The sequence below is a fragment of the Periplaneta americana genome, chromosome 4, assembly GCF_040183065.1.
Source record: "Periplaneta americana isolate PAMFEO1 chromosome 4, P.americana_PAMFEO1_priV1, whole genome shotgun sequence".
Lineage (NCBI taxonomy): Eukaryota > Metazoa > Arthropoda > Insecta > Blattodea > Blattidae > Periplaneta > Periplaneta americana.
Genome location: NC_091120.1, coordinates 34,447,805 through 34,470,712, shown reverse-complemented (window position 1 = coordinate 34,470,712; position 22,908 = coordinate 34,447,805). Strand labels below are relative to the sequence as shown.

Genomic DNA, 22,908 nt, shown 5'->3' with positions numbered 1-22,908 from the left:
GCCCTAAATAAACTCCATGCAGTAAAAATTATGAATAATTTTGTTCAGTAATTCGAAGGTTAAAAACAATTTTTAATCAATATAAATTCACAAACAAAGTAAGAATGAATAATTTAAAATATGTTTGTTAATTTTTTATCTCATCGATTGAAAATCGCGAGTGCTTGTGTAAAGAGGGTAAAATATGAATTGGCTAAAGTGGGATAAGTACAGATTTGAACTCTCTACAATTACTAATAAGACGAAGACCATGGTCATAGGAAGAAAAATAAAGAAGGTGAACTTGCGAATTTTTAAATGAAGGGGTGGGAGTGATGTACCGTATATTCTGTTTCGTTTCCCATAGTTCTGATGTTCAGTGTTCTGGTATGGGGTGTAATATACACGACAGTTGTGATGGCATTCCACACAAAAACATCATAAAATGTAAGCAAGATTTAGAGAAAGAGCTCTAACAAGGAAATAAAGCATTTTGGGGTCTGTGTTCATGTAACATAATATTTCCATCCTCTACATGGGAGGAATGTTTCCTTGAGGGGACATTCCACTAAAAATGACAACTCTTTGTCATCTTTTTTTTTCAACCAAATTTATAGAGCATGTTTACTAGTAAAGAACTAACAAAATCCAAATTTTGAACTTCCAAATGTTTTTGGCTTTTGATATTTCCAAACCCAAATTTTTAGTACAAGATCTCAATTTTCAAGCTTTCTTTTTTTTTTTTTTTGGTTACTTTCACAAGACATAGATAAATATTTCTGTGCATTCATTTTATGAAATATCTCATTTATTCACTTTCAAAAGTTTTTATTTTATTTTAAATTTTATTTTATCTATAATTCCTGAAAAAAAATCTAATAAAATAAACTAGCAGCATTTCTTACAAAATAAATATATAGAAACATCTATCTCATAAAACTTGCAGTAAAAATTTCATCCAGATTGATTAATATCTGGCTTAAAAAATTGGTGCTGACTCAAGAAAAATAAACTTCGGGAAAAATTGATTTGAAAGTAAAATTAATATTTATGTAACACATACCTACTAAAATTCTCCTCCGTTACATTCGTCTAGTAACTTCAGGGAGCCAACTTTAGAACAAAAAGTTACAAGATTTGTAATCAGAAATTTGTAAAAGATAATTATTTTACTAGTAAAGAACTAACAAAATCCAAATTTTGAACTTCCAAATGTTTTTGGCTTTTGATATTTCCAAACCCAAATTTTTAGTACAAGATCTCAATTTTCAAGCTTTCTTTTTTTTTTTTTTTGGTTACTTTCACAAGACATAGATAAATATTTCTGTGCATTCATTTTATGAAATATCTCATTTATTCACTTTCAAAAGTTTTTATTTTATTTTAAATTTTATTTTATCTATAATTCCTGAAAAAAAATCTAATAAAATAAACTAGCAGCATTTCTTACAAAATAAATATATAGAAACATCTATCTCATAAAACTTGCAGTAAAAATTTCATCCAGATTGATTAATATCTGGCTTAAAAAATTGGTGCTGACTCAAGAAAAATAAACTTCGGGAAAAATTGATTTGAAAGTAAAATTAATATTTATGTAACACATACCTACTAAAATTCTCCTCCGTTACATTCGTCTAGTAACTTCAGGGAGCCAACTTTAGAACAAAAAGTTACAAGATTTGTAATCAGAAATTTGTAAAAGATAATTATTTTATGAAAAAGTAATTTTGACAGTTCTTTAAATGCCACGCCCCCGTACAACCTTTATTTAAAAACATTTTAAACATGTTTGTAATCAGAATTGAACTAAATCCATTTGGAGTATGAAAATATACATTCTAAAGACGTGAAATAGCAAAATAGCAAAATTTTCAAGATTTTCAGTGGAGTCTACCCTTAAAGTTTAGACATACATTTTTTTTACACTCTGTATCCAAAACACTCGCTACAAAACATTAAGAAAGAGAGAGAATAGTCAAATCACTAGTGATTTGTTTTATTTTGTGGTGTCTATTCTTTTAAATGTTAAATAATTTTCTTTAAATCATTGTGTATCCTCTGTTAAGTTCACAGTTAATTGTTCTTTTTCTCTTGTTCCAGCAAATCCAAATCTACTTTTCTCAACATCAAAAGATATTAGAGTCGTCAGTGTGTCAAAGCCCAGCAAGGTAGTGACGATAGTTAAGGTAAGTTTACCTCCTAACACACATCAACATTATAAAGTTAGGGAGTGAAAAGATGTGGGTCAAACACCGCAGAAGTTGTCAGGAAAAGTGTAAGAACTTATTGAATTTAAATTAAAAAGAAGATGTAATGGAATTATAAAATAATCGTCTTTAATTGTGTAGTGGCCGCCATTCTAGCCATTTCTAGGTTCGTAAGTTCAGACCCCGCTGAGGACCATGGATTTTGAAGGTCGATAGAATACTTAACAAGTAAAGCTTTGGGTTTGGTATCTTACATTTGCAGCACATTACAGAACCCTTTGCCTGATAGAGGTTCCTGGCAAGATTTATCGACCATTTCTCGCCCACGTTGAATTTCAACACTGAATACCCTCTTGGTGTAAAGCATCTATACTGATAATAAATCTGTAGCCGAAATTTTTCTGGTAATTTTCAATTTTCCAAAAATAATTAGTCCTAACATATATAATTAACCACCCTGAAACCGAAAATCGCATTTTTGAAATTTTTGTTTGTATGTCTGTCTGTATGTTTGTTACCTTTTCACGCGACAATGGCTGAACCGATTTATATGAAAATTGGAATATAAATTATGTTCGTTGTAACTTAGATTTTAGGCTATATGACATTCAAAATACGTTATTTAAAAGGGGGGTTATAAGGGGGCCTGAATAAAATAAATCGAAATATCTCGCTTATTATTGATTTGTGTGAAATATGTTGCATAACAAAAGTTTCTTTAAAAATGATTTCCGATAAGTTTTATTCTTTGCAAAATTTTGATAGGACTGATATTTAATGGGATAAATGAGTTTTAAAATTAAAATACAATGCCATCTAAGGCAGTGTAATGAAATGAAAAACAAATGACTACGTCTATAAGGGGCCTTGGACAACAACAATCGAAAGCTATGAAACATAGCCTACAGAGGATGTTTCTGTGTTTGTATGAAGTAATATCGGAAGCTAAATTAACCGATTTGTATAATTAATTATTATTTCACCATTGGAAAGTGTAGTTTCTCTAGATGGACATAATGCTATAATGTTATTACAGTAACTTCTGATTGCTCTCTGGACCAAATGATCGCATTTTAATTATTTAAATACAATTTAAATTAAGTGACATATTAAACGATTTATCCTTCTATCAAACACGAATGTTTCCTGGATCAAACGTCCTATTTTAATTACCGGTATGTAATTACTTTATATTTATTTCTAACAGGTGCAGCGGAGCGCACGGGTATGGCTAGTTATTAAATAAATTACTACTGCTTCTACATGGAAGTGCAATTCATTCCCATAAAAAATATTCTTTAGCGTATGAACTTCAGTCTGCCCTGTTCTTTCATCTCTCTCCGTCGTAAGGAAACTAGTCTGAAATAATAAATTAATTTGAATATGAAGAGTCCACTGCAAGAATGATGGATGTCATTTGGAATACATTTTGCAGGAGAAGCAATTGAAAGTTTGAAATGCTTAGCGCTCAAAGCTTAACTGTGATTTTCCGATCATTACTGGACAATGACTATCAGTGTTAATGCCATATAACTCTGTATGTACATTCTATATGTCTTAAGCTATGCATTGACAGTCTTGGTTCATTTTCGACAAGAAAGTGACATCCATCATTCTTGCAGTGGACTCTTCATATACACACAGTACCAGGAAAAAGTAATGGCCCACTTGAATAGTCTAAATGAAGTTCACCCAGTGTGCCCCGTTCTTTCATCTCCCTCCTTTGTAAGGAAACTAGTCTGAAATAATAACTGAATTTGAATTTACGTACAGTACCGGGAAAAAGTAATGGCCCACATTGAATATTCTGAGTCGCAGATATAAGACACTGCGCATGGTCAGAGAGCCAGAGCACAGATACACAAGTAAACGCTTAGTTATTGAAGCTTGTTCTGTTTCGAGTGTTGTCTTAATCCGTTACGAAACGCACTTGTAAAGGTGCAAGGAAAATGTATTTGCTGTAAATAATCTATACTAATAATAAATCTGTAGCCAAAATTTTTCTGGTAATTTTCGATTTTCCAAAAATAATTAGTGTTAACATGTATAATTAACCATCCTGAAACCGAAAATCGCTTTTCTGAAATTTTTGTTTGTATGTCTGTCTGTCTGTCTGGATGTTTGTTACCTTTTCACGCGATAATGGCTGAACCGATTTACATGAAAATTGGAATATAAATTAAGTTCATTGTAACTTAGATTTTAGGCTCTAGGCATTCAAAATACTTTATTTAATAGGAGGGTTATGAGGGGGCTTGAATTAAATAAATCGAAATATCTCTCTTATTATTAATTTTCGTGAAAAATGTTACATAACAAAAGTTTCTTTAAAAATAATTTCCGATAAGTTTTATTCTATACAAAATTTTTATAGGACTGATATTTAATGAGATAAATGAGTTTTAAAATTACAATAACAATGCCATCTAAGGCGCTGTTCTGAAATAAAAACAAATGACTTCGTCTATAAGGGGCCTTGGACAACAACAATCGAAAGCTATTAAACATAGCCTACAGAGAATGTTTTTGTGTTTGTATGAAGTAATATCGGAAGCTAATTAATTGTTTAATTATTATTTCACCATTGGAAATTGTAGTTTCTCTAGATGGACATAATTCTACAATGTTATTACAGTAACTTCTGAAACATACAGCAAGTAATATAAAATATACACATTAAAACTAAATGATATGTCAATCTTCATTAAACTATGGTTGCATGTAATAACAATTAAGAGACATGTTAAAGGAATTGTCATTGCACCAAATGATTGCTCTCTGGACCAAAATGATTGCATTTTAATTATTTAAATACAATTTAAATTAAGTAACATATTAAACGATTTATCCTTCTATCAAACACGAATGTTCCCTGGATCAAACTCCTATTTTAATGATGTAATTACTTTATATTTATTTCTAACGGATGCAGCGGAGCGCACGGGTACGGCTAGTCGATGAATATAATACATAAACCATGCAGTAAAATCTGATGATGATAAGTGAAATGTAACCTCAATAAATGGTATTAAAAATTAAAAAAAAAAAAAAAAATCCTTCTGCAAGTTCCGAGCTTAGGACCTTGGAGTCTGCGATCAACGAGCCTGCCACTGAGCTATTTGAACGGCTGTGATGAATGTCACTTGAGCTTGTCTACTCTAAAAATTGTTTACATTATGAAATTTTGAATGTGATCCCATTAATTTATTTACATTTTTTATTCCAAATAACCTCAGGAATCACCTCCATAAACTGGGGGAGAACTTTGTGAATCACCCTTTACGTAATCTCCATCAACTTGTACATTCTTATGCCAGCATGAAACAAGTGCATGAATCAGTGGCGGCTCCTGCATATTTCTTAAGAGGAGGAAAGACGTTAACAGCGCAAAATGACACCTTGAGAAAAACATGCTACAAATTAGCCTACATGCATACATGTAAGACCAGTTATTGTTAAGGTTGGCCTTCCCTTTTGTATAGCAATAATCTGTTTTTGTAAACTGAGTTTCCTAAATTGTCCAAAATGTAATATGTTTTCACTTCCATTCATTGTTGAATAATTGCACAAATTAACAATTACAAGAAAATTCACAACCTCGCATCATTTTTCACGCACACTAGGCCTACAGCATCACACGTGTTGGAAGAGACCAGCTACTAACACGTAACCGAAACCGTTTTACGGAAATGGGAATGAGAAATAATCTGTTAGGAAAGCGAGAACACTGCACTCACCCACGTGGTCTGTGTTGCCACATGTACTTTTTACAAGTTCAGTATCACATGCTTTTGAAGAATGTCAGTTCTTGTAAAGTCATACTACCATTATTGTTCAAAGCTGCCGGTGGCGGATTAATTTGTTTATGTTAAAAATAATGTAGTTTGCAGTACTTTCAATTTCAAAGATATTTGTGCAAAACTGACAACTTGGCTGTTGTCCTGTCTAGTAGACAATGAATGGAAGTGAATTTCAGGGGCCAAAAAGATCTGCGATACTAATGTAGAACTACTTCCTCTTTGTTTTATATAAATCCAACTTCAACTTTCAGATATGCTCGAAAGTTTCAAACCATGAATAGTAGCTTTTATAAAGTGCAATGAATAATATATTTTGATCTATAATTAAGAAAAAATTATATGGTGTCTTTCATAGCTTTGCGTTAAAACTGTTTTTATTGTGTCTCCTCCTACATGTGTTATAGTCTGGTTGAATGCAGCATCGTTAGATGACAGCGGTAGCGAGCTTTGTTGCAAGACCAGTCGGTTTCTATTTCCCGCCCATGCGCTGATTCAGAGGAGGATCTCCTCCCTAGCCGTTCATTTACTTGCTTTAAAACTCTGCTTCTTTCTCTGGCCGCTAGCGCGCTGTTGTGTATGTGTGTTAACTGCAGTAAAGGAGGAATGGATTGACTTTCCTTCACACAAATAATCTCGCATCCTTCTCACAGTTTTCTAGCAGCACATGAGCGCACGTGATTTAAAACTCGATCAACCGAGGTTTTCTTATAGCTGTGAACTTAAAAGTTATCGAATCTTCCTCGAATTTCAAGGCATATATTTCATTTGATATTTACTTTCAAAAGAAGAAAAATGTGAGGAGGACGTTCCTCCCTTCCCTCCCCTGAGGAACCGCCACTGACATGAATGCCTTACTTGTACCAGCTCTTGTCGTTTTATCGTTCAGTCTCCAGACTTTTTCCTCACAGGTATCATCTTTAATTGTTTCAAAAACGTAGAAATCGGAGAGATCCAGATCGTGACTGTATGGCAGTTGAGGCAGCCACCATCCAAAATTGGTGATGGTTTCTCAGGTTTGGCACACTTGCATGTGGGTTTTTATTGTCCTACTGGATTCTTGTGAGGCTGAACTTAGTGGAAGTACTCTGTCGGAGTTTTAATTGTCTTCATTGTTGGTCTCACCTCTTGGCATCACATCCCAAGAAAGAATAAACCAATCACTGACAATTAGGAAGGAGGAGATGAATAGTATGTCATTCTTTAAGATTGAAGCATGCGCAGACCAACAGAGTTTTCTAAGTTGTTCACCTATAAATGGAAGAAACGAGAGAGAATTTGGAGCATTGCTTTCTGAGTAACCTTAATATGTCTCTGCCTCACTCATCTCATAAGCAAATGACTTTTCATTCATTCTGTACTGTAGTAATGTTTCTAGCTATTGCATTCAGAAAGAAATTGTTTACAATCCTTTTATAATTATAGGACTTGGAAGAAGGAGCAGCTATAGACTTCTATTATGAGGGCAACCTGGTGTGTTGGACTGATCATGGGCTTGAGATGATCCAGTGTATTTCTTATAATGGCACATATATTGGATCTAAGGTACGTACGCCATAAGAGATGTTGAAATGTTTACGGTGGCACACTTTGATAGTTTAGAGATCCTGGTTGATGTACAGTGTGTTTTGGGTTTAATATTCAGTTACTCAAGTGTATGTTTCACAATTAATTTAGTGTTAGTAGACTATAACTCAATTTATCTGCATCCAAAGGTGAGTTACACAATGAGAATAGCATGAGAAAAGCGAGAATCTCTTGTGATTCCAAATTTTATACCTTCAACTGCCACTTCAAAGTTTTGCGAATGAAGAACGTAACATAGTTGTAATTTTCTCTTGCCAATAGCGGCAATATTCTTACTACATACTGTGTAAATCATCAAGCTTGTAATAACCCTCTCTAGAAAAAAAATACGTGCAAACCTATTTTTTCTGCAGCAAAGAAACGAGAGAAAAACAGTCGGATAATTCGCCGATCAGTTAATCGGGGTTTTACTGTAATGAATATTGAAATGGAAACTGATGATAGAATGATGGAGAGAAATGGGAGCACCCCAAGAAAAACCTTCTTTGTCCACTACAAATATGATTCTGCCATTACCAGTATTCGAGCCAAAGCCTATAGCCATTGTAAGCCAGTGTTCTGCCAACTGAGCTACCAGGGCGATTTAAGGGCCAAATTACAAAAAAAAAAAAAATAAATAAATAAATAAAATAAAATAAAATAAAATAAAAACCCCAAAATTTTTGGGCGTGTTTGTTAGATTGCATGTATAAAATCTTTAGTTATCAATTTTCAGATATTGGAAATTTGGTTTTGATTATCACTTTATTTCTATGTTTATCGTAACACAATCAATGACTTTTCATTGGTGAAACTTTGTTTTTCGCATGTACTTCGTAATATTCAGTTGTATGTTTACTTGCTATTACAATTTGTTGATGATTTCAGTGAAAGAACTTGCAGACATGCTGTACAGAGTTTTTCTTAACACATCATGTAACTTATTTTCAGTAATACAGACTTCACTGATACTGATACTGTACTCCTGGAGAAATAATAATAATAATAATAATAATAATAATAATAATAATAATAATAATAATAATAATTGTTTTGTAGGTTGATGTAGTTACAACAGGTCTCATCTCACCAGCCGGTCTTGCCTGTGATTGGTTAACACAAAAATTGTATTGGACTGATGGCGAGACCAATCGTATTGAAGTGGCCACCCTGAAAGGAGATCATCGGAAAGTTCTTTTCTGGGATGATATCGATCAACCACGTGCCATCACTGTTGTTCCTATGAAGAGGTAATGTGAAGTAATCAGAGTTGTGTGTGTTTGTCACTCGTCCTGCTCTTGGTGGTTCAAGTGATAGCATTTATAGCTACAAACTCAATAGGAAAATGGACATTTATCTTTCTCTGATAGGGGTTCTTGTGTGTTGTATTAAGGGAACTAGGATGCCAAAAGGATTTAAAAACGTTTTCTAAATGCAGTTATATTAAGTGTTTAATTCTGGACCAATTGATTCCTACAGAATGATTAATTTGTCCCCTTTCCTTATACAGTCCTGCAGTGGCGGCTCGTGAACTTGTGGATTGGGAGAGCTGCAGTAGATTTTGATACATACAAATTTCACTTCTTGATACCATTACTACTAAGTATAGGACAAAAATAAATGCACTACATATCGAAAAACCAAAACTTCCTGACTTAGTTGGGAGATGTCTGTGGCATCATTTGCTAATCGCTAAAAAAAACCAATATCGATTTCAGATCGGCAGACACTCAACTTGCAATCAACCAGTGCATTGTGAATTCTCTTAGAATTACCTTTCAACAGTGGCATGTTCCAAATGATTTTTGAGAGGCTCATTTAGATTACTCGCGACCTGTAGCAACCCACGAAATATACCAGGATTCTTCGAATCGTTTTTTCATCATGTCCTCTAAGGGGAAGTTCATATTGGCCACAAAATTTGATACAATCAATATTAAAAAAAAAAAAAAAAATTAACGATTTTTTCTCACTTCTTGATTATGTTTGAGAATGTTTGTTCTGTTCGTTTCACTTAATTGCACTGCAATATTAGTTTTGCCTAACATAGGCAATGAAACAACATTTTCAGGCGAGACTGTGAAGATTCGTGCATTTTGCTTTTTAGAGGCAAATGTCCTAAATGTGTCACACCACTCCTAGTCCATGCAGCATCACCACCGAAGAGGAGGCAAGGAGAACAAAATACAGATTTTTTTTTTTTTTTTTTTTTTTTTTTTTTTTTTTTTTTTTTTTTTTGTTCACATCCACGTAACCACAAATGCTTAGCGTAAATTTCATTGTTATGCTTCCTAACATATATGCACTATTTCGGCTGGATGAAGCTTGAGTAAGATTTAAGTCGGGTAACGGACGACCCTTTAATTTCACTTCATTACATCAATCTTCTCTGCAAGGGAAAGTTAGAAAAATAAAATTAATATTCTGTAATTCACACACACTCATGCTTGCAAATTTGCACTGGTTAAGTTACGGTACTAAGACATCACACCAAAGCAACACTCAGATATATTCTGATGGTCAACAATTTTCTAAAACTGGAAAAGAAATCTCTTTCGTATTTTACGTGCTATATCAAAAGGATTCTACTCGTGCAATCATTTTGAGTTAAGGCAAATATTAGGTTCTGCTGGAGGCTGGATATGTACGTAATAATAAGGCAAAAGAGAATATTAATTTCGTTATATTAACTCGATAAGATTCTACAACAATAAGTATGTGAAAAGAAAATAAAAATTTTGTCATTAAGTTTCAAGGGAATAGAGAATCCATTTGACGCAGCATTACGCAGGGGAGGAAAGATCCCTTGTGGCCTGGCTCTGCAAGCCACTGCAGCGAAATACGGGTTTTAAACAGAGCAGTTTCCCTCTGCTTCCCTTCACCTCTCTACCCCCTGACCATGCAAGACACATTCTCTATGATCTGTCCCACCCTGCAGATCCCAGGACGACTTTGAATGCAGTGTCAATTCCAATACAGTCGATGCGCAAAAAGATTATGCATAAGATAATAGTACATATCCCCGGCCAGATGAAATATGAAGCAATTTACCAATAAAAGGTGTAACAATTCTTCTACAAATTAAAATAAATATTTTTATTTTCCTGTCAAAGCAGGGAGTGCTGCAGCTCTGCAGCTCTTATGGACGAGCCGCCCCTGCAGTCCTGACAATAGTAGGCTTTCCAGATTACGTCACCTGTTTTCAGGAGATTTCAATGCAAGCTTAGATGTGAAATTTCTACATCTCTGTGTTGAGTAGTGCCAGGTTTCGTATGCAAATGCATATATTTACAGACTCTTTGAAAGTCATGCAAAAACAGTTCTATATACGTTTTGAACATCTGTGATTACGAATATGCAGAGAAATTTTTCTGTTGACGCCCTGTATGAAATGCAATGCATTTAATCATTTTTCATTAGATTAAATCAGTGTGATAATATTTAGGGATGATAAGTAATAGCATGATTCAAAGTTATAAACTAAAAGAAAGACATTCATGTGTGCGCTTGGTTCTATTTTTGGAAGAAATTGTCACTATAACATGGATTTAAATGATTCCACGATAACCATCACAGTTTTGTAGAACGAATTAACAATAATTCTCGAAGTTTCTATAGTGCTGTGTTATATTTTTAATTATGTTTTGTCTTTTTTTTCTGTTAACAGCTTAATGTTTTGGACAGATTGGGGTGAAATTCCAAAAATAGAACGTGCTGGTATGAATGGTGATCCTACTACTCGCAAAGTTATTGTTTCTGAAAATATATTTTGGCCAAATGGTTTGACAGTGGATTATGACGCAGAGTTAGTATATTGGCTAGATGGAAGACTGAAGTTCGTGGAAGTCATGGATTACGAGGGTCGCAACAGGAGGACTATAGTCAAGGATGGAGTTAACTACCCATTTGCATTAACCATATTTCAGAATAAGCTGTATTGGACAGATTGGAAAACATGGTGTGTATACATTTCATTGTGTATGCATGTGTAAGTTTGGTTGCATTTCACAAAACTCTTTTATATGATTGTTTCTCATAAGATATTCTGTTATCTTGTTAAATGTAATTCCCAAGACGTTTATTTCAGTGGCTTTTATTTGATTTTGCAGTATCAGCTGTTGTTTTTATTACTTGTGTTAATACTGGCCAAATTATAATTTTATATATTTTTACTTTAGTTCTGTTCGTAAATATTTATTTTTCCATATGCAATGGTTTATACATCCTGATAGTCTTGTTGCTTTAATCACTTGCTGAGTGACCTCTTCTTTCAGAAATACATTGTTTGTAATCATTACACCTAAGTAGTCACAGCTCTTAATCGCTATTTTATAATAATTATCACATCTTGGATAATATTAATAAAAATGTACAAAACTGTAACAGAGAATTGCTCACTCTTTAAAATACTCTTAAGAAAGAGAGAGAGAAAAAAAACTTATGAAAAACTTCCATGTCGTAGCACAGAGAAACAGAAACTCTTGTCATTGTTATCGAGATACCTCTGACAATGTCTTTTTAAATGCCATTTTGAAGTGTAAAAACCATGCAGAAAATACATGCAGAGGTTTCTTCTCATCCTTTCCAGAGACATGATATCAACCATTACGTCCATTACAATAAACATTTTATTTTTATATCATTATTTATTTAAAATGTATTAGTTGACAAAACTATGTTCCTGTTTAGTTTTAAATGTCAAAACTTTACAGTTTTTTTAATAATTGCAATAAATTGATTGAATTCAACTCTTCTGATACTATTATTTTTATTACGAATAATGCAATACGTTTTATTATAATATACTTTAATTCTAGTTTCTGCTCAAAGAGCAAAGTATAAAACAACTCTGCCTAAGCTAAGATATGTCACATAAAGGTAATAAAGTTCCCAGAAAATTTTGGGAGTACATGTAGTAGAAGCTGAAGAGTTTATCACCCTTTCAAATCCTTTGCACTTGGCTGGGTTTAAACCTATGAAGATTGGGTATTTAGAAAACCAATAGACTCGAAAGCTCATGTATTTAGGATGTCAGACAACACGTTATAATAGTTAAAGCCACAAGAAATGGAAAGGAGATCGAGGAAGGCCAAGGAAGGGTTTCTGTCTTTGCATGAACAGGCAACTAACAGAGAAAATAGAAGGAAAATAAATATTGGGTAGATTTCTCCTGTTTATCACCATTACACTATTATTGTTTTTATTAATAATGAAATATAATTTACTTTTCTTAGTTCTAATAATGTTTGATTTAGTTCCTTACTGCAGAATGTTGTTCATTTAAGAAATGCTTTCTTTAAAATTTTGCTGTATATACTATATAAAATTGCATTTACATAAATATATTGTGATTTTATTTGAAGGTCAATCCACGTGTTTGATAAAACATCTAATGCACTTCCTAAAGAGATTATACATGGTGGTTATGTTCCAATGGACATTCATGTTTGGGATGCTCAAAGACAACCACCAGGGGACACTCCTTGCCACCACAACAATGGTGGATGCTCACATCTCTGTCTTCTAGCTCCCTATCCACCAGGATACACGTGTGCCTGCCCCACTGGCGTCAAGCTCATAGACAATGTCACATGCGCAAATGGTAATAACTAATAAGCGTTATACATCTTGATTACACAGCTTTTAACAGTATATCACTTAGGAATAAAAATGACTTTCACGTGTTAACTTGAACTAAGTTTAAAAATACCTTAGTTCAAGTTAACACGTGAAAAATCATATCTATATATTTTATTATTCCTAATAAGCTTTATGTTAATTGAACGGGTTACATCAGCTTCTTGTCTACGTGGATGACATGAATATGTTAGGAGAAAATCCACAAACGATTAGGGAAAACACGGAAATTCTACTTGAAGCAAGTAAAGCGATAGGGTTGGAAGTAAATCCTGAAAAGACTAAGTATATGATTATGTCTCGTGACCAGAATATTGTACGAAATGGAACTATAAAAATTGGAGATTTATCCTTCGAAGAGATGAAAAAATTCAAATATCTTGGAGCAACAGTAACAAATATAAATGACACTCAGGAGGAAATTAAACGCAGAATAAATATGGGAAATGCCTGTTATTATTCAGTTGAGAAGCTTTTGTCATCTAGTCTGCTGTCAAAAAATCTGAAAGTTAGAATTTATATTACAGGTTGTTCTGTATGGTTGTGAAACTTGGACTCTCACTTTGAGAGAGGAACAGAGATTAAGGGTGCTTGAGAATAAGGTTCTTAGGAAAATATTTGGGGCTAAGAGGGATGAAGTTACAGGAGAATGGAGAAAGTTACACAACGCAGAGCTGCACGCATTGTATTCTTCACCCGACATAATTAGGAACATAAAATCCAGACGTTTGAGATGGGAGGGCATGTAGCACGTATGGGCAAATCCAGAAATGCATATAGAGTGTTAGTTGGGAGGCCGGAGGGAAAAAGACCTTTGGGGAGGCCGAGACGTAGATGGGAAGATAATATTAAAATGGATTTGAGGGAGGTGGGATATGATGGTAGGGACTGGATTAATCTTGCACAGGATAGGGACCAATGGCGGGCTTATGTGAGGGTGGCAATGAACCTCCGGGTTCCTTAAAAGCCAGTAAGTAAGTAAGTAAGCTTTATTTTACTTTATTACGGAATGGCTATATCATGTCATGCCACATTATTGTTGTGTTACTGATTTCAAACCATTTTTAATTAGATTCCCAAGAAAGTATTAACTTTGTCTTCTAAAGATTATGATGACACAAGAAAATATGTAAACATGATTGGAATGTGGGTTGTTGGTTTCTGGGCTTTTGCCGCATCATCTTGGTTGCTGGAGTTGATGTTTCGACCCTCTTGCTGTTTTATTTCTTTTGAACTGGGTTTATTATTTTTTCTTTGTTGTACTAGTTTGGGTGTATATACTGTTATAATTGCTAGTTGATCATCGTCGTCCTCAGAACTGTAGATCTGAGGACGACCACACCAAGAGGGTCGAAACATCAGCTCCAGCAACTGAGACGACGTGGGAGAAGCCCGGAAACCAACAACCCATGAACACCGGCTGCGGAAGCCTACGCCAACATGATCAGAATGTTCTTGAAATGATATTTGATTCTCTAAAGAATGAGAGAAGTCAGTGCACATGCACGAAATCGTGATTGTAGTTCTTTAGACGAAATATTTCCAAATGGTAATAACTTTTAAACACTCGTACATTGTGTTAGTACCCAATTGCATATGAAGTTGTAATCAAATATAGATTCGAAGATAGTACTTAATTACTCATTGCTCAGTTTTAAAATACAATTGTTTATAATTTTCAGGTGCTCAGGAGATGCTCTTGTTGGTGCAAAGAACTGATATCTGCACAATATCATTGGATTCACCTGATTACACCAACTTTGTGCTGCCATTGGTTGGAATTAAGCATGCCATTGCTATAGATTACGACCCTGTCAATGGATATCTTTATTGGACTGATGATGAGGTGAGTGCAATATGATACATTTGACAAATGCTAGGTTCTAACTAAAGCTTCTACTTTGTGAAATAAAGTCTACTCGTGCTAATCTGGCCATTTCTTGCACAGAAGAGTGCCAGATTAGCGAGAATGCTGGATTACTGAGAGTACATAGAAAATGTTGTTTACTTTTTTATTGAATTTTATGTTACAAGCTTCACCAACCACTCCACTTCCGCTTCTAAATCGAAACTAGAACATTCCACATGTGGCCGGTGTGGTATGCCTCACAACTTGTGATGTCACAAAGAAGAGTAACCTTGCCTTTTCTATGCCACTGCAGTTGATAATTAATATCCATTGCAGTAACAATACAAGCTCATACTGATATACACTCATAATCCTATTTGCTTAGAAGCTAAGGGGAGGGTATGGTGAAATATGTAAATTCTAAACTAATAATGTTAAAGCCTTGGTTTTTTGTATGCTTATTACTCATATGTGTTGTAATAAGCTGTATTAATTTCAGATTGATATCTCTTCAGGTTTTCTCATAATAACATTTTAAATATTAATTTTCTTTTGGTTCAGGTAGAAAATGTATTAAACAGGGTTAAATTGTGACGGTGTCGTGTATAGTTCCTGGGGTAGCTCAGACGGTAGAGCATTCGTGCACTAAGCAAAGGGTCCCGGGATTGATACCCAGCCCTGGAACAATTTTTCCCTTGAAATTATTCAGAAAGGGTTAAAATTTGACATTTTTACACTACACCTATTCCAATCATAAACAACAATAAATTATAATCAAGCCAATGGATACTTTCAAAAGCAGTTTATTGGTAATCCAGTTGGTTATGCGTGCAACATATCTAACAAATTATAGTTTATAAATGCCAAGGTAAATTGTTTTAATACAAAATCTAATATTTGACGTTAGGAACTGGCCACCCTACCCCATTATCTCATAGCCTAGTTGCCTCATAAGTGGTGCCTTCTTGGTATCAGTTGTGAGGTTCAGATTTGTCTTCAGACAGTTGACTAAACAACAACAATTCGATATAAGTGGTGTACGCAGAATTTTGTCAAGTGTGAGTGTTTATTAAAATTCTTTACAATTTACATTATCGATATTTTAAATTTTGTTCGTTATTATTATTATTATTATTATTATTATTATTATTATTATCATCATTATCATCAGCTGGGTTTTCACAGGGGGATATTAAACTATAGTCCCGACGCTGTTATTTCCAGCGTGACTCCGCCCCTTTGCTTACGTCTTAGAAAGTAAATGCTCTATGAAGTCTAAGTAGGTAGTATCGTTCGCCATTTTTGTTCTCACAATGCCGAGCTACCATACGAGGAATCTATTTGCCGCACCGTTAAACATTATCATGTCATAGCTCCTATGATAATAAATCAAACGCAATGTAATTCAGCAAATAATTGAGCGGCAAATAACGTCTTCGTGTGTTTTCTGCAAACGCCAAAAAAAGAGCTAAAATGCCGGGCGATTATATTAAGTGTTTATCGAGCCTTAAGAAATGAATCAGCGAATCACAAGACAAACACGTTTAAATGTAGGCGATCTGCAACGCGATTGGCTGCCGGAAATTAGAGCGACGGGACATTAGTTACGGGAAGAACGTTTGCAACAACATCGTCACACTAGAGCTGCGACAAAACATTTGCCAATATGAAATTTTCACTAACCTCACGAGAATTACTATGCGACTTTTTGCAAAAAGAAATTGTAAAATTGAGCTTTGCGGTTGCTTAAATATATCAAAGAACCCAGAAAGATAATGTGAAGTTTATATTAAAAATATGCACAAAAAATTAAGTGAACGTTTCACAGTAAAGTCAGAACTCAAACTAACGAAGGGTGAATACTGCTCTTAAAATGAGTATAAAATCAATAATTCACAATATTTTATATCTACACTGCAAAACTGCCAAAACAACCTTTTCAGTTTCTTTCATAACAAGTTAAATTTTATATTGTATCAGCTTCATTTTATTATAAAGGAGGACTATGTCTTATGTCGATGTAGATTTTGTTATTAATTACATAAGTTAGGTCAGATGCAACAGTGTTCATGAGTAAGATAGTTATATCTAATAAAAGTAATATAATACAGTTATATGAACACTTTTTAATGATTGAATAAAATTAATAAAATCAGTTAAAAAGTGTTCATATAACTGTATTATATTACTTTTATTATGTATAACTAGATTTTGTTACTTTGACAGTGAAAAATTAGAGAAAGGAAAACGATTATGGATAAAAAAAAATACTCAAATCTAAATATATCATTTTTTTTTAAGTTCGGGGGGAGGGGGGAGTTCAAACCCAGTAACCTCCCTTGCATATGCCTCTGTTCAATGTTAATCCTGGAACCAAGGTTCCCTAATAATTTTTTTAAGGAGTAATGATGTAGGAGTATAATCATTATATTGTGAATAAATATTTTGTTTTGTTCTTTTAGATGAAATATTTTGTTCTATAATAAAGATTGTTTGAAACAGGCCAGGGCAATACGGAGAGCTCGTCTAGATGGATCAGATCAAGAAGACCTTATAGTAACAGAAGTTGAACATCCTGATGGAATTGCTGTGGATTGGGTTGCTCGAAATTTATATTGGACAGACACTGGAACTGATCGAATTGAGGTAGCTAGACTTACTGGAGCTTCGAGAAAGGTAAAGTAAATACTTAGTTTCTTCACAAATTAAATTTACTAATTATTTACGTTGGATAACACTAAAATGTATTGTTACTGTTATATCTCAAAGCATATGAAATGCATGGGACGAATAGTGTAATGATTTTTGGAAATTATATTAATTCCTGCATGAATCAGTTCTTTGAATACTTACGTGTAAACTGCAGTACATATATTGCGATTATGAAAGTCTCATTACATTGTTCCTTTTGTGTGTGTAGTAAAGCTGGAAACTGGATCTGAAATATATGGGTTAGAATAGAATAGAATGTTTTTTTGCTAGCAGAGTTAAGGCCATAAGGCCTTCTCTTCCACTCAACCAGCCTTAATCAATACAATACATATTTAACGAGTATTTACACTACACTTAAAAGATTCTCCAGCAGTATTCTTCAGTTAAGTTTTAACGACTAGTACATGTTCATTTAAATTTAGATAAACCTATAAAATAAGTAATAATTTATGAGCTTATTTAATTCAATCAATTATAATTAAGTTGAGATAGCTAGTAAAATGATGAGAATTAATTTAATACAAATGTACTAGAACTATGTTATAGGGAGAAAAAAAAATAAATCTAAGATATATTTATATAATGAGAATATTAATGTAATGAAATTTTGCCATTAGAGGTTTTGTATTCTATTTAGAGAAATTAATGATAATAATAAGAATGGACAGACGTTAGTTTCATTATAAGTAACAAATATTAATAAGTAATCAATAAGACTCAGAATGAGCTTGTCTTTTTTACGGAGTAATTTTTTAAATGGAAATATATGAAGAGTCTGTGGAAAGAACATGTTAAGTCACTTTTCATAAATTTTACAGGAGAGCACAGAAGTTATAAAAATGATAGATACACAACAGTGTGAAATAATATTAGTTCTGTTTTTCATCCCTGAATGTATGATATCTGTTGTGTGCATCATGTTGCCATTGTCTATTCTACTTACACTTGTAATCATTTTCATGAGTGTTTGCATTCTGTTTGCTACAGGTGCTGATTAACGAAGACTTACATGAACCTCGTGCCATTGCACTGGCTCCAGAGAAGGGATGGATGTTCTGGTCCGACTGGAATGACAAGGTTCCTAAGCTAGAGCGTGCAGCTCTTGATGGTTCTGATCGTGTAGTATTGATTAGCAAAGATCTTGGTTGGCCTAATGGCATTGCTTTGGATCTTGATAATAATAAAATATATTGGTGTGATGCTAAGACTGATAAAATTGAGGTAAGAATAGTGCGTACTTCACAACAATGTAAAAATTTCCTTTGTACTAAAATGAGGTTATTGTTACAAAAATCCCAGAAACAAGTGCTTCAATAAGTATGACTTCTATTTCCAAGTAAAGTTCTATATTTATAAGGAAAAACTTGTAATTTCTCCCACTTTTAGTAACTTAATTACTACTCGTCTGTAAGATACATTGTTCTCCCTTCCGCATTGCTGTATATATGGTTGACTGAATGAAGATGTGGTCTATACTCAAGACTTTTAGAGTGAAAAAAAAAAAGTATCACATATTTTTACATACCATTTCGTAACAATTCAGTTCCTTTACCACAATGCGAATGATATTACTCTTTATAGTAAACGATATTTTGACCTGGAAGGAATTGAAAGATAGAATTTTTGCTTTTATCAGCTGAAAAACTGTATTTCGTGAATTTATGGTTTGCGAGAACTAGGTATCTCTACCAATTACTTTTCTTCAAGGCCCATGTGGAATTTTTTAGTGTTTCATTGTGGGCCAGAGTACAGATATCATTTAAGGGGACACTCAACTTAAAAATTGAAGAAAAAGTGTCATAGAAATGAAAAATTAAATTTCTACACTAATTTACATAACAGAACTAAATCAATACGCAGAATTCTTCCCCTATTCATTGAGAAGTCACAGTCAAATGCACAAAGCCAAAAAATACAAAATGATAATTAAAAGTGATATTTCAATTAATGATTAATTAAAAATTGAAATATTTTTTTATTTTGAAAAGTATTGGATCTAATGAGCTGAGATTTTGCATGTTACTTTCCATGTGTATATTAAACTTTTTCTCCAAATTTGAAAAAGATTGGTCAAATAGGAAAAAAGTTCCAAAATATAGTTGAGTGTCCCCTTAATACTCAAATGCTTAGAAAAATATGTTTCTATTTTTAGTTAATTATATATTAAAATGTGTTTCAAGTTCGGGGTGGTTGATAATCTCAGAGCAAACTTGAAGGTGACTGACAGTCTGTTTCTGCAACAATTTTTTTTATTACTCATGTGAAATAAGCTTGAATCACATTTATAGACTGATGCAATCACAAGATCACTGAGGATGACGAAGTGGTTTATACATGAGCAAACACAGCATTATAAATATATAACAAATATGTTTATTCTCATAATGTTAAAGGATAATATCTCAACTCTTTTAAGTTGATATTTTCTATGCTTTTTGTCCCTACTTATTTTTCTCACCGTCTTCTTACTTTTGCATTGAGTGCCACATTTTCCATGTAATGCGAGTACCTTTTCTTTTACAAGGTTGCCAACATGGCTGATGGAGAGGATCGTCGTGAAGTTATTGGTGATAACTTGCCACATCTTTTTGGACTGAGTCTCCTTGGTGATTACCTGTATTGGACAGACTGGCAAAGACGAAGTATTGATCGAGTAAAAGTCAGTGGGGATGGAAGAGAAGTTATTGTTGACCAGATACCCAATCTCATGGGTCTGAAGGCAATTCGACTGGGTGAGGTTAAGGGAAGGAATCCGTGCACAGAAAATAATGGAAACTGCAGCCACTTATGCCTCAACAGGCCAAACAACAATTACATCTGCGCCTGCCAAATTGGTTAGTATTTTTCAAATTCTTAACAAAGAATTACGTATATTTAAATAATTGTGAGATATACATTGCTGTAATATTTCTTTAAATTCGAAAAAATACTGTTATATTAATTGTAAATTATAGCATCTTCTTATGTAAACATTCACACAACCAACTCTAAACTTCTATTCCTGTTCTTTTGTTACTGCTATAGACATTCATAATTTCCTTCCCCTTCATTCTCAAAATGGCATCACAGTCCAACATTCTCTTCTTTTAGTCTGCGATGAAGAACACGAAGTTACAATCTGTATTTACTAACTCTTGAAAACATGCTTCACATTTTAAGAATGTTAGCCTTTTATTATGGCCTGTCATTTGTGAATTGGATACCACACACATATACAAGCAAAGAAAAAAACAGTGGTTCTTTAATAGTGTTTCAAATTGGGTCAGTGTATGATATAAAGCAATTACAATATACAGTGGACCAATCAGTTAAAACTTTCACCAGGCATACAAGAATACATGTACTGCGTGTTCAGTTCAAAGTGTGTCATGGCTCGCTGTATGCCGTCATGTGGCTGGTCGTTGAGCCTAGAGAATTCAATCTTCCTACACTTCCACAGAGGTGTATTACATATGTGCCAGAGAAGTTGCCTAGCAAGTACGGCATTCATTCTGAAGAGTACTTACTGATACGTACGGTAACACCTGTAGTGGCAGGAATGTGAACTGTTTGGAAACACGTACTGAGGTGATTTTTGTTTCTTACTGTCGGGATATGTGGAGAGGGTTAAGACGATTACTTACGTATTTGTTGACATTAACTTGGATGGTCAACATGGACACGGAGCATTTGATTTGTAATGTGGAATGTTGCCTTACGCAACCGATGATAACAAATACCCTGCATACGACTTGCCCAAGCAAAACACAGTTTGAAAGAGGTTATGGTAGCACACAGACTTTACAGACTGCCATCTGTTGTTACGACGTTCAAGTTATACCGTACACGTTCTCAAGTTCAGATTGAGCGCCTTTATTAATAGGCAGCTTCTCTGACATAAAAGCTGAAACTCGTTTCAAATCGCTGACTCACAACAGTGACGTCATGACACACTTTGAAATGAACACCCAGTACTTTGGCATAATGTATTCTCTTACTGAGGGAAATAGTCTTTCAAGAATTGGATGTTTAATATACAGGGTGATTCAGAAAGTTCTCCCCTGGTTTATGAAGGTGATTCCTGAGATTATTTGGAACAAAATATGTAAATAAATTATTCATACTTACGGAATTACAACACATGCGTCATAGTGAATGGAATGGTAGGCATGTTTGTTACCATAACTACATGCATCACTGCATCTGGGGGTGAATGAAAGACATCATGTATCAGGTTAAGGTACAAACACTGTGCCTGAACATTTACCTCCACTTTCTCCTTGCTTGGGAATGAGAGTGTACCTTTCACGTTGAGTTGTGAAGAGTTGCTTCAACGCATTCTGGATGTCGCAGCGACAATAAGAAACAAATGTGTGAAGCTGCAAAATGCTACACATGCGGAATGTTGCCTTGAGATTCAGGGAGGCATTTTCGAAAATGTGATTTAAATCTAAAAGAAAGACACTGACTGATACATAAGCAATCAGTTGTTTGTATTTTAATTATTTTTTACATTTTTGTTGGTGAAATTCTGAAATAAAAGTTTTTTATTTTTTTGCCGTTTTCAAACTACTGAAGCTTCGTAATTAGACTGTGACCCCATTAATTTATTCACATTTTTTATTTCAAATAACCTCAGAAATCACCTCCATAAACCAGGGGAGAACTTAGTGAATCACCCTGTATAATCTTATACTGAAAATATAAAGTGTTCTCAAATAAATCGTAAATAATGTCAGTAGTACGAATATTTAGTGGGGAAAGAGTTCTTTCAGTTCCAATGTGTTCTTCAGGTTCTTCACGTAGATTTATTGTAACATATAACTTCAATTGTTTCAGGGTATGAATTGGCAGCTAATGAAAGAACGTGTGTTGTACCAGAGGCATTCCTTCTCTTTGCACGAAAAGAGAATATTGGTCGCATAAGTATAGAAAATGGAAACAATGATGCAATTATTCCTGTAACCGGAGTGAAAGATGCCAGGTATCAAAGTTCTCTAGTTTTAATTTTTCGTATATATTTCTTTGTCGAAACAGACCTTGATGACCTAAGCCGAAATTTATCTTATGATAAAGATATCATTGTTTCACTCATTACAGGATAATCATTCCATAAGTCGTGGTAATGTTCTTCCTCTCCCGAAAATGCGTGAATAATGAAACTTTAGTGTATTCGGTC

At 33.9% G+C, this 22,908-nt stretch overlaps 1 protein-coding gene across 1 annotated transcript in view; it reads left to right on the top strand.

Annotated features, from left to right (window-relative positions):
• The window catches only part of arr (low-density lipoprotein receptor-related protein 6), a 126,120-nt gene that overhangs the window by 77,790 nt on the left and 25,422 nt on the right, over window positions 1-22,908 (top strand). The window contains exons 2-11 of the mRNA XM_069823158.1: window positions 2,083-2,168; window positions 7,412-7,531; window positions 8,612-8,802; window positions 11,220-11,510; window positions 12,916-13,154; window positions 14,872-15,035; window positions 17,541-17,714; window positions 18,738-18,971; window positions 20,275-20,584; window positions 22,569-22,713. Coding sequence (XP_069679259.1) covers window positions 2,083-2,168; window positions 7,412-7,531; window positions 8,612-8,802; window positions 11,220-11,510; window positions 12,916-13,154; window positions 14,872-15,035; window positions 17,541-17,714; window positions 18,738-18,971; window positions 20,275-20,584; window positions 22,569-22,713 — 1,954 coding nt within the window. The remainder of the gene's footprint in view (window positions 1-2,082; window positions 2,169-7,411; window positions 7,532-8,611; window positions 8,803-11,219; window positions 11,511-12,915; window positions 13,155-14,871; window positions 15,036-17,540; window positions 17,715-18,737; window positions 18,972-20,274; window positions 20,585-22,568; window positions 22,714-22,908) is intronic.